Raw genomic sequence first — 11,747 nt, forward strand, 5'->3', positions numbered from 1 at the left:
TCAGGGAGGGGCGGGGCCATCTGCTGTGATTTATTGGGGTGAGAGAAGGAAGACAGGATAAAGACATGCTGTGGAAGAGAGACAGAGATTAATAACAGATATGATTCAGTGCAGAGAGGTCTGTTAACACATAGTGAGTAAGAAAGGTGACTGGAAAGGAAAAACTCAGTGCATCATGGGAATCCCCGGCAGCCTACGTCTATTGCAGCATAACTAAGGGAGGATTCAGGGTCACCTGGTCCAGCCCTAACTATATGCTTTAGCAAAAAGGAAAGTTTGAAGCCTAATCTTGAAAGTAGAGATAGTGTCTGTCTCCCGAATCCAAACTGGAAGCTGGTTCCACAGAAGAGGGGCCTGAAAACTGAAGGCTCTGCCTCCCATTCTACTTTTAAATACTCTAGGAACAACAAGTAGGCCTGCAGTGTGAGAGCGAAGTGCTCTAATAGGGTGATATGGTACTACAAGGTCATTAAGATAAGATGGGGCCTGATTATTTAAGACCTTGTATGTGAGGAGCAGGATTTTGAATTCTGGATTTAACAGGAAGCCAATGAAGGGAAGCCAAAACAGGAGAAATCTGCTCTCTCTTTCTAGTCCCTGTCAGGACTCTTGCTGCAGCATTTTGGATTAGCTGAAGGCTTTTCAGCGAGTTTTTTGGACATCCTGATAATAATGAATTACAGTCGTCCAGCCTGGAAGTAATAAATGCATGAACTAGTTTTTCAGCGTCACTCTGAGACAGGATATTTCTAACTTTAGAGATGTTGCGCAAATGGAAGAAAGCAGTCTTACATATTTGTTTAATATGTGCGTTGAAGGACATATCCTGGTCAAAAATGACTCCAAGGTTCCTCACAGTGTTACTGGAGGCCAAGGTAATGCCATCCAGAGTATGAATCTGGTTAGATACCATATTTCTAAGATTTTCAGGGCCGAGTACAATAACCTCAGTTTGATCTGAATTAAGAAGCAGAAAGTTAGCGGCCATCCAGGTCTTTATGTCTTTAAGACATTCCTGCAGTTTAACTCATTGGTGTGTGTTATCTGGCTTCATGGACAGATAGAGCTGGGTGTCATCTGCATAGCAGTGTAAATGTATGCTATGTCTTCTAATGATGCTGCCTAAGGGAAGCATGTATAATGTAAACAGAATTGGTCCTAGCACTGAACCCTGTGGAACTCCATAATTAACCTCAGTGTATGAAGAGGACTCTCCATTTACATGCACAAATTGGAGTCTATTAGATAGATATGATACAAACCACTGCAGTGCAGTACCTGTAATACCTACAGCATGTTCTAATCGCTCTAATAGGATATTATGGTCGACAGTATCGAACGCTGCACTGAGGTCTAGCAGGACAAGCACAGAGATGAGTCCACTGTCAGAGGCCATAAGAAGATCATTTGTAACCTTCACTAAAGCTGTTTCTGTGCTGTGATGAGCTCTGAAACCTGACTGAAACTCTTCAAATAAACCATTCCTCTGCAGATGATCTGTTAGCTGTTTGACAACTACTCTTTCAAGGATGTTTGATATGAAAGGAAGGTTGGAGATTGGCCTATAATTAGCTAAGACTGCTGGGTCTAGAGATGCTTTTTGAGTAAAGGTTTAACTACAGCCAGCTTGAAGGCCTGTGGTACATAGCTGACTATTAGAGATAGGTTGATCATATTTAAGATTGAAGAATTAATCAATGGCAGGACTTCTTTGAGCAGTTTTGTAGGAATGGGGTCTAAAAGACACGTTGATGGTTTGGAGGAAGTAATTATTGAAGTTAACTCAGAAAGATCAATTGGAGAAAAAGAGTCTAACTTAACATCAATGGTACTAAGAGTAGCTGTAGATAATATTACATCTGTGGGATGATTATTGGTAATTTTTTCTCTAATGATAAAAATGTTATTTGTGAAGAAGTTCATGAAGTCATTACTAGTTAAGTTAAAGGGATGGTTGGCTCCACAGAGCTCTGACTCTTTGTCAGCCTGGCTACAGTGCTGAAGAGAAACCTGGGGTTGTTCTTATTTTCTTCAATCAGTGATGAATAGTAAGATGTTCTGGCTTTGCGGAGGGCTTTCTTATAAAGCAGCAAACTATTTCTCCAGGCTAAATGATGATCCTCTAAACTTGTGACACGCCATTTCCTCTCCAGCTTACGAGTCATCTGCTTTAGGCTACGTGTTTGAGAATTATACCACGGAGTCAGGTACTTCTGATTAGAGACCTTAGTTTTCACTGGAGCTACAGTATCCAGAGTCGTACGTAGTGAGGAGGTGAAATTATTAACAAGATAATCGACCTCTGTTGGGGTAGCGTTCAGATAGCTGCTCTGCTCTGTGTTGGTACAGGGCATTGAAGATGATAACAGTGGGTGGATTATATTCTTAAACTTAGTTACAGCGCTTTCAGAAAGACATCTACTTTGATAAAATCTACTCTCCACCGCTGTGTAATCAATTATTGTAAATGTAAATGTTATCAGGAAATGATCAGACAGGAGAGGGTTTTCAGGAAACACTGTTAAATGTTCAGTTTCTATGCCATATGTTAAAACAAGATCTAGAGTGTGATTAAAGTGGTGGGTGGGTTCTTTTACATTTTGAGAGAAGCCAATTGAGTCTAATAACAGACTAAATGCCATGTTGAGGCTGTCATTTTTAGCATCTACATGGATGTTAAAATCACCCACAATAATTATTTTATCTGAGCTGAGAACTAAATCAGATAAAAAGTCTGAGAAATCAGACAGAAACTCTGTGTAAGGCCCAGGTGGACGATAGATGATAACAAGTAAGACTGGTTTCTGAGTTTCACAGCTGGGGTGGACAATGTTAAGCATCAGGCTTTCAAATGAATTAAGTCTGTCTGGGTCTTTGGTTGATTAATAGGCTGGTGTGAAAAATTGCTGCCACACCGCCCCCTCGGCCTGTGCTTCGAGGTTTCTGGTAGTTAGAATGACTCGGGGGTGTTGATTCATTTAAACTAACATAATCATCCTGCTGCAACCAGGTTTCTGTAAGGCAGAGAAAATCGATTTGTTGATCAATTATTAAGTCATGTACTAACAGAGACTTGGAGGAGAGAGACCTAATATTTAATAATCCACATTTCACTGTTTTACTCTTTGGTTCAGATGTGGATACTGTACTGTTCTTTCTTTGTGATTGTTTATGTTTAAGTTGTTTGTTGCTGGTTTTTAGTTTGTTTTTTGTCTGTTTGGGAGCTGACACAGTCTCTATGGAGATGGGTTTTTTGGGGGGTAGCAGGAGGAGAGAAGCTGCAGAGAGGCGTGTAAGACTGCAACTCTGCTTCCTGGTCCCAACTGGATAGTCATATTTTGGGGGGGTTTAATAAATTTGTCCATATTTCTAGAAATGAGAGCTGCTCCATCCAAAGTGGGATGGATGCCGTCTCTCCTAACAAGACCAGGTTTCCTCCAGAAGGTTTGCCAATTATCTATGAAGCCCACATCGTTTCTGGGACACCACTCAGACAGCCAGCAATTTAAGGAGAACATGCGGCTAAACATGTCACTCCTGGTCTGATTGGGGAGGGGACCAGAGAAAACTACAGAGTCCGACATTGTTTTGGCAAAGTTACACACCGATCCAATATTGATTTTAGTGACCTCCGATTGGTGTAACCGGGTGTCATTACTGCCGACGTGAATTGAATTATGATCAGCGAGCTCGTGCTCCTGCTGGGGAGAGGAGAGAGGAAAAGGTTAGCATCGCCCATATTTGATAACAGCTCATTAATTAGCAGCAGCATTGAATTTAGTTGAGTCAGAGTCATGTAGACAAGACAGCAGCAGCATCAGTCAGGTGGTGATAAGCAGATTGGCAAAGGCTTAAATTAAAGATGCTTCCTGTATGTTTTACATAATCATAATTTTCCATAAGATGTTTTTTTCTCTGTACAGTTATTTAACTCCAAACGTAAAACTCTCATAACCTTGTTTGTGCCTGTAGGGACTCTGTTGAAAAGCGTCATCCCAGCCATCCGTCCCCGGTCCCCGTCAATCCAATCAGCCTTCTTAGCCACAGCCGACCTCCTGAGCACCACAGGAACCACCTGCCACCTGCTTCTGGAGAGCCTCAGAGGGAGAAGGAGAACAAGGCCAAAGAGAGGGAAAGGGAGCACTCGGATTCATGGAAAGACAACGGCACAGACGACCACAAGCTCAAGGACAGCCAGCACAGTGACAAGGACACGCCTGTCATCCATGACGGCCGAGCGTCGGAGGACAAAATGTCAAACAGAGGATCGGCGTCACCCTATGTCCGGCAGACCAGCTTGGAACGTCCCAACGGTGGCCTGACGAGGGATGTCCTGGAGAAGAAGGCGGAGCTGCCATACGAGCACCAGAAGAAGAGCAGTGAGGTGAAAGTAAAGGAGGAGAGGAAGGAGGAGCAGGATGGAGGCGCAGAGAGGGCCAGTGAGCACCTGCAACAGGCGTCCTCCACCCCTAATCTCCACCCTCCCTCCTCAGTGCCTGTGTCCATGGGCATGCCCGGTGTCCACCCCATCAACAGCATCAGCAGCCTAGAGAGAACTCGAGTCGTGGCGCCCTTTATGGGTATCAGTCCCATCCCAGGAGCTGACAGATTCCCCTACCCTCCCTTCCACTGGGACCCAATGAGAGACCCCTACAGGGGCCTGGACATTCACAGGCGAGACCCTTTGGCCAGGGACCTGCTGCTGAGGAACGATCCTCTGCACCGGTTGGCAGGGCCGCGCCTGTACGAGGCAGAGCGCTCCTACAGGGACCGCGAGCCTCATGACTTTAATCGCGACCACGCCCACCCCCTGGCCCTGGAGCAGAGGAGGGAACAGGAGCGCGCCCAACTGGAGGAGCGCGATCGCCTCAACATGCTCCGAGAGGACTACGAGCACGGGCGCCTCCACCCCACGGTGCACCATCCCGCCCTCGACGGACACCTCCCCCACCCTGCCCCGGGCCTCATGGCCCCCGGACTCGCTGGCATGCACTACTCCAGGGTGAGTCCCTCGGCCGCAGCGGCAGCAGCTGCCGCCGCCGCCGCCGCAGCCACCGCCCATCAGAATGGTATCCTGAACAAAACGCCACCCACCGCGTCTCTGAGTGCACCGCCCCCACTCATTCCCACACTGGGCGCCCGGCCCGGCTCGCCCAGACGGACTACTCCCCTGGGCACAGATATCAGAGACAGACCGGCTCACAAAGACATCGAGGCGCGGTGAGCCGAGCAGACGCGGTGCCCCTGCAGCCCTGTGCCTCACCAACACTGAACTCACAACCAAGCACTTAGCTTTGGCAAAGCAAGACTGTAACATAGCTGTGAATAATTTATGTGGGCACACAGATGCCCATGCAATGAATCGTTTTTGTATAAAACTACAAAGAGACAATAATCATGGAACAAAAAAAAGCTTTTTTTCAGAGATTTTGTTTTCCCGTTTTGCTCCAGCTTTCCGTGTGCATTCTTTCTCTTGTATAGAAAAGTGATGTGGAGTCAGAATGAGCAACTTTGGATTGTACAGGTACTTTAGCACTGAGTGTGTAGATAATGTGTACAGTCGCTGTGCTCGCCCTGTACGGATTCAAATTCATGGTACAAATATGCAAAAGAGTGTTTCGAAAGCTTTACTTTGACAGATGTAAATACAGGAGTATGATTCAGAATGTGCTTTTTGCAATTTCTTTTTCGTTTGGTTGACGCAGGTGATTCGCATTGTACCAGATCCCCAGATTCAACTATGCAACAAATGTCTCGGTTCCCTTTCTGAAAGCTGGCCTTCAACACTACTGACTGCGTGCCACTGTGTACCATTCAAGGACTGTATTCTCTCCATAACGCAGACTTGACATTAACTTTGCGTCCGTGCTGACAGATGCAGCTTTAACTGATCCGCACAGGGTTTCAGATTCTCATTTAACAAAAACAAAATGATTTTTGTCTTATAATAATCTGTGGTGACAATCCCATTGAACTGAATATTGTGATGTAAAAAGCCAGCAGCACAAATGTGTAGATGGATTTTTTTTGTTGTCCTCTTAGTTAACACCAGTCTTGTTCTGGGGAGAATGCAGCGCATTAAACACCGTGACGGCACATTAGCCCTAGCGGAGGAGTGTAAAGTACATGTTTCTGTTGGTCAAACAGTGTATTAAAGTGCTTTCCTAAGTTGTTGTACCTACAAAATCAAAATACAAAAAAAGCAAGTCTCAACCATGGACGGTTTGTTTCTAACAAGCAGAGATCTATTTTAGTAGTCCACTGAAGGTTTAGTTGTGCGCTTCAAACTCTGTGATATCATGTCGTGCAGTGTTTTTTAATCCAACATAAAATTGTCCACCCGAGCCATAGTGGTTAGTCGATACGTATCGCAAAAAGATTGTTCAACGAGAAACCTTTTGCTGTTTACCGTGTACAGGGGAAAAAACGAAGTCTTTCTAGATCGTGTACAATGAGAAAAAATGAAGCGACTGAATCTTCAGCATGCTCCTCATTTAAACTTGTGTTATGTAAATTGTGCCATGTTATTAAAAAATGTGTACTAACCCTGTGTTTGGGTGTTTATTTCTCCGCCTTTGCACAGACACCGTATGTGACGTGTCCTGGCCCCACTTCTCACCCACCAAAGTGTTTTTATAGCGCTACAGGTTGTGTGTGCCATTAATATTTATTTTTTTAATCCTCTGTCACATACAGCGTGTCACATCCCTGCTGATGTAGGAGAAAACTTGATGGTTACCCCAGAATTGTGAATTCATGAGCAGATGTAAGAGTTATTGGCATTACACTGAGTAACTACAGGTTCGTGCCGCCGCCTCTGACTGATGTTTGGCACTGAGGCGCGTGGGTACATCAGTCACATGCTGGCTGAAAGATTGGCTGCTTTCATTTCCTCAAAGTGAATGCCTCCTGCCCCCGGGACCAATGCTGCTTTTCCTCTCAGACCTGCACGTATGAAATGATATAGGGCTACAGCATGGGGGTAATTCAGCCTTTGGACCAGCAGAGGGCGCCAAACTATAAAAAAGTCTTATAGCGTGGATGAAACTCTTTAGACAAACCATTACTCTGCGTAAGAGCTACCGTTTGACAACTACTGTCAAAGAAACGCAAGGTTGGCCTATAAACCAGCCTGAACCATATCTCAGGACCAACACATTCACACTCACACGTACATCTACTGAAGCCAATTAACATGGATGTGTTTGGACTGTTGAAGGAAGCCAGAGCCCCCATAGAGAACAAGTACATTGCAAGAATGAATCTTTCAAGTCATTTGATTAAAAATCGTGAGGTGAAAAGGAGACATGCAGCAGGGGAGTTTAGAGAAATCAAAGAAGCAAAACTTCACATTTAAGAAGCTTCAGAAACAGCTGATAAAAGCAGAAGGCAGCAGCTTGCAAACCTCATATTCACTACAGAACATAAGAAACCACGTCGAATATTTAAAAAGAGACCGTTTTTAGAGACCACTTAAATTTTGAATTTGATGACAGCTCATGTCTCAAAAACGTTTGGATGGAGAAAAATAAGCAGCACAAAAGAAACAGCTGGAGGAACATTTAGCAACTAATTAGGTTACCTGGCATCGCATCAGCAAAAATGGGCAGATTTTCACCAATCTGCAAAAAAGTCTACAAATTTTTAGAACAATTTCAGAATTATGTTTCCCAACATGAAATTGTGAAGACTGTGAATATCATCTATATCATAGATAGGATAGTAGTATACATCACATTTTCCATGGTTTTGTTGTTATCAAGAGTCAGAAAAGCTTAATGAGACGCTGTTAGGCCCGAGCTCGTGATTAATGATGTGTGAAAGCAGGGTGTCTGATGGGCTTCAGTGCAAATGGGATCCTGTGGTGTGATTTCTTTATCAGACTGATAACAAAGACATAATAAACCTGCTCCGGTGGTGTACAGAGTACGTAGAGGTTTTATGTGATGAAATCCTGACAGTGACTCAACATGAATCTCTTACTTTGCTGTTAAAGTGAAAAACAGCTGAGAACACTTTCTCTCCAACGACCTCCTGCAGTCTGAACTACATTTACATCAATTCACGACATTGTTTTTGTGCAAACCTGGCTGCTAATAAGCTCGCTGTGATTTTTATGGTTTCAAACAGAAGGTGCTCATTAATCCTGCCCGTCTAGACCAGTACGCACAAAACGGTAGATTTCAAAAGTTAAAAAGAAGAAAATGTTTGATCTGGACTCTTTCCAGGACCCAGTCTTCAGTTTTCAATCACTAAAGTTCAAACAGGCAATTCTGGTATTTGGAAATGTGGAGCCAATGAAGTTTAACATTAATACATAAACTACACGTTGCTGTGTCAAATCTAGTGCCATCCAAAAGTCTTGGACACCTCATTTCTTTATATTTTGCTTCCAAGGAGACAGACTCTGGTCTTGAAGAAGGTTTCTAAAGGCCTCGTTTTTAGCCTCTGAACACAAAACTGTGAACCAATGTTGTCTCTACATACGACCGGTGTTAGTGTAGTTCCAAAATAAGGAGTTACAATTCAACTCAGTTTTATTTACATAGCTGCAGGTACAGACTAACAATGCTAGAGAACAAACCCCAACACTGCTCTGCTCTCACCTTCCTCCTCTTTTGCTTTGTTTGCTAAAACTGCTCAATTTAAAATGCTGATGTGCTGCCTCACTAAGACTCCCGAAAAACAAATTCCAAATATGAAGCTGGCATCAACAGAGTTGCTGGTAATGTTTTTTACCAGCATGCTGCTCGACCATCAAAACTCAAAAAGTGGGCCTATTTTAACTAGTAGAGTGTAAAATGACTTAGTAATTAGGTTACACAATCAAATTCATATGGAAATGAAAACTGCATAAAAATTGAAGACTTTGGCTCACAAGATAGAAACGTGACTTCAACATAGTGAAAATATTATAATATTTGGCATCCAGTAGAGTAGTGGTACTGTAACTTTGCTGTGACCCACTACCAAGTAAATGTAAGGCTGGTGTTGACCAATACTTCTAGTTAGGATAGGGTTTTGTGTGAGTGTGTGTGTGTGTTCCTGTCTAGCTATCTTTGTGAGGACCGAAATCTGCATTCTACTATACTTGTGAGAACCAACAGTCACTTGTGAGGACACACAACCCGGTCCTCACAAATTTGAAGGCATTTAAAGGCAATTTTGAGGCTCAAAATGTGGTTTTAGTGTCAGGGTTCCATAACAATTAGGTTATGGTTAGGTTTAGGGTCAGGGTTAGGGTTAGGCATTCATTTTTAATGGTAAGGGTAAGGGGCTAGGGAAAGCATTATGTCAGTGAAGGTCCTCACTAAGATAGCTGAACAGGGTTGTGTGTGTGTGTGTGTGTGTGTGTGTGTGTGTGTGTGTGTGTGTGAGACTGTAGGTTCATATTGTTACAGGAAGGTGTTTCGGGTTTCAGGCCATGGAGTAACGCAGAATAAAAGTAACGAGTAGGGAGTAATTAGGTAAAGTAACGTCTTGATGCACGCTCAGTCATCCAGGTAGGTAAATCCCCCAAAAGTTGATTCTGTTCATCTGGACGCAGCGTTTTCAGTGGTGCTGGTTTCAGTCTTTATGCAAATGTCCTGTTTATAAGGTTGAAACCTGCAGTCAGCTGAGACTGAAGACGTCACCTGGATGATGGTGAAATGTTTTTCCCACTGAAACGTCCAGATGAACAGCATCAACCTTTGGTGTTGAGTAAAGTAACGCATTACTTTAACAAGTAACAAGTGACGTCTAATACTTTTGCTTTTTTGAGTAACAATCTGCAAATATTCAAACAGAGAGTTTAGAAAGGACGCTTCCTTTAAAACACTGAGTAAATGCTGGAACCTGCACTGAAACAAGCCTCATGTATGACCTGTATGTCCCCGCCTCTGCACTGATGGCCACAAAACTCTGCTTATGTAATTCACCTTTTCGACACAAGGTGGCATCAGTGCACACTGATGGACTGCAAGGTGAAACAAAGGGAGCAACAAAGGGCTCATCCACAGCAGATAGTACACACTGTGCCTGTCATCTCACGAGCGGAGAACCAGTTTGCCGAGGTCAACTTCCTCTGACCAATGCACAAATGCGATTTGCTTCAACACTGACAATCACGCATGCTGTCAAACCTGAAGAGCAGCATTGCGTGCCAGACGCTCCTTGATTGACATTTATATCCTTTGTGAGCTCAAACACATGACAGAAACTAAGCAGGCTGACGGTCCTCAATCGTCAGCCTGCACTTAAGAGTTGTCTGTGTCGTAACTGGAGGCACACCTGTATTTGTACCTGAACCCACAGCAAACAGGAATCTGACGCCTCGGTGCTATATCTCAGTGTTACTGCAAACAAAGCCAGTCTCTGGGAAATAAGATCATATTTCATAAGAATAATAAAGCGATCCGAGAACCACACATTCCCCATCACCTGATCATACAAGCTCCACATCGTCTTAATCTCATGTAGCACCACACACTGGCTCTGGCTAACACGCCACCCTATTCCCCTACAAAAAACAGGAAGGTTCAGTATTTTCTCCCCGCTGACAACACTTCTAATCACCTCCAAACAAACTTGGCTCGGTCGCTCCTAAAAATATTTTCCTGTTTGTAAAAAAGGAAAGGCATCCCACTCTCAGTGGTAATGTTCCCCTAGATTTTCCACTCCTCTGCTTAGAAAAAAGAAGAGAAAGCCTATAAACACGAGTCTACCAGTGAAGCTGTCTGTTCAGGATTAACTTAATGCTCAGCCTGTTCAAAAAGGAGTTCATTCGTTTGTCACTGTGAGTCGTTTCAGCATGGTAACACAGCTGCTTGGTGGGGTAATATTACAAATCTGGAAAGCCTGAGATGAAAAGAGGAAGAGCTGCTCTCATATATATACATGCTGAATTGGAGCAGAGTGCACACAGCCCTCCACTGAACCCAAGGAAATGACCATAATTCTTCAGACATATGTGATCTTACACACAATCAGTGGAGCTGGTTAGAGCTTCTGTTTATAGTGAGGAGAAGAGGAGGAGTCAGAGGATCCACAGCCTGGTCATAGCAGATAGATTAATAGGTTCACAACATCATCATGTTGGACATAAGAGGTTTGAATAGCTGAATGACAGTTTGCTGCAATGGTGGAAAAATGCTACATAATATTGTCAGATTTCCTGCTATAGTAAGACCAGCCAGAAATACTCAAGTTGTCTTTCAATGTGTTTTTGGGCTTATGGAGGGTATTTCAGGCTTTCTGTGGGCAGCAATGAAAACAGGAGTGTTTTTACACAGCAGTGACCTTCAAAAGGAAACGCACACAGCTGCAGTGTGACAGAAGAAAACAGAGGAAAAAGTCTTTGTCACAACTGACGCAACCAGATAGCCGCTTTAGCAGCACTCTCAGACACACTTTATTACTCCTACCTGCTCTGTATTCTTTCTTCACGCTGACCTAGATATCATATGACCCGCCCTAATCCTGCCGCTCTTTTCGTCTGATTTCAACAAAGACAGGTTCAGATGACCTTCATGCGTTCGATGCGGCGGGGCCTCATTAGCGGTGAGATTCAGATCTGCCAGTGCAGACTGATGAACTTTAATTACTGCAGGAGCTGCTTTAGCTGCACACCAACGGTTCAGCCAGCTCGTGTGGAACATCCCGACTGAATGCAGAGGATGTACAGAGCTGATATTTGGTGTCTGGACTCTGACCTTCTTCGAGCAGAGCAGACACTGAACAGTTCTGGTCATAATAATGTAGAGCTG

At 43.9% G+C, this 11,747-nt stretch overlaps 1 protein-coding gene across 9 annotated transcripts in view; it reads left to right on the forward strand.

Annotated features, from left to right (window-relative positions):
- auts2a (activator of transcription and developmental regulator AUTS2 a) overlaps window positions 1-6,545 on the forward strand; it is a 336,075-nt gene extending 329,530 nt beyond the window's left edge. For all 9 annotated transcript variants that reach the window (XM_084941432.1, XM_084941426.1, XM_084941430.1 and 6 more), the window contains one exon: window positions 3,973-6,545. In XM_084941432.1, the coding sequence (XP_084797558.1) occupies window positions 3,973-5,224 (1,252 nt within the window). In that variant the 3' untranslated portion in view covers window positions 5,225-6,545. The remainder of the gene's footprint in view (window positions 1-3,972) is intronic.
- Window positions 6,546-11,747: the final 5,202 nt, after the last annotated feature.

The sequence above is a fragment of the Perissodus microlepis genome, chromosome 10 (genome assembly GCF_051167445.1).
Source record: "Perissodus microlepis isolate ML-2025 ecotype Zambia chromosome 10, ASM5116744v1, whole genome shotgun sequence".
NCBI classification, from domain to species: domain Eukaryota; kingdom Metazoa; phylum Chordata; class Actinopteri; order Cichliformes; family Cichlidae; genus Perissodus; species Perissodus microlepis.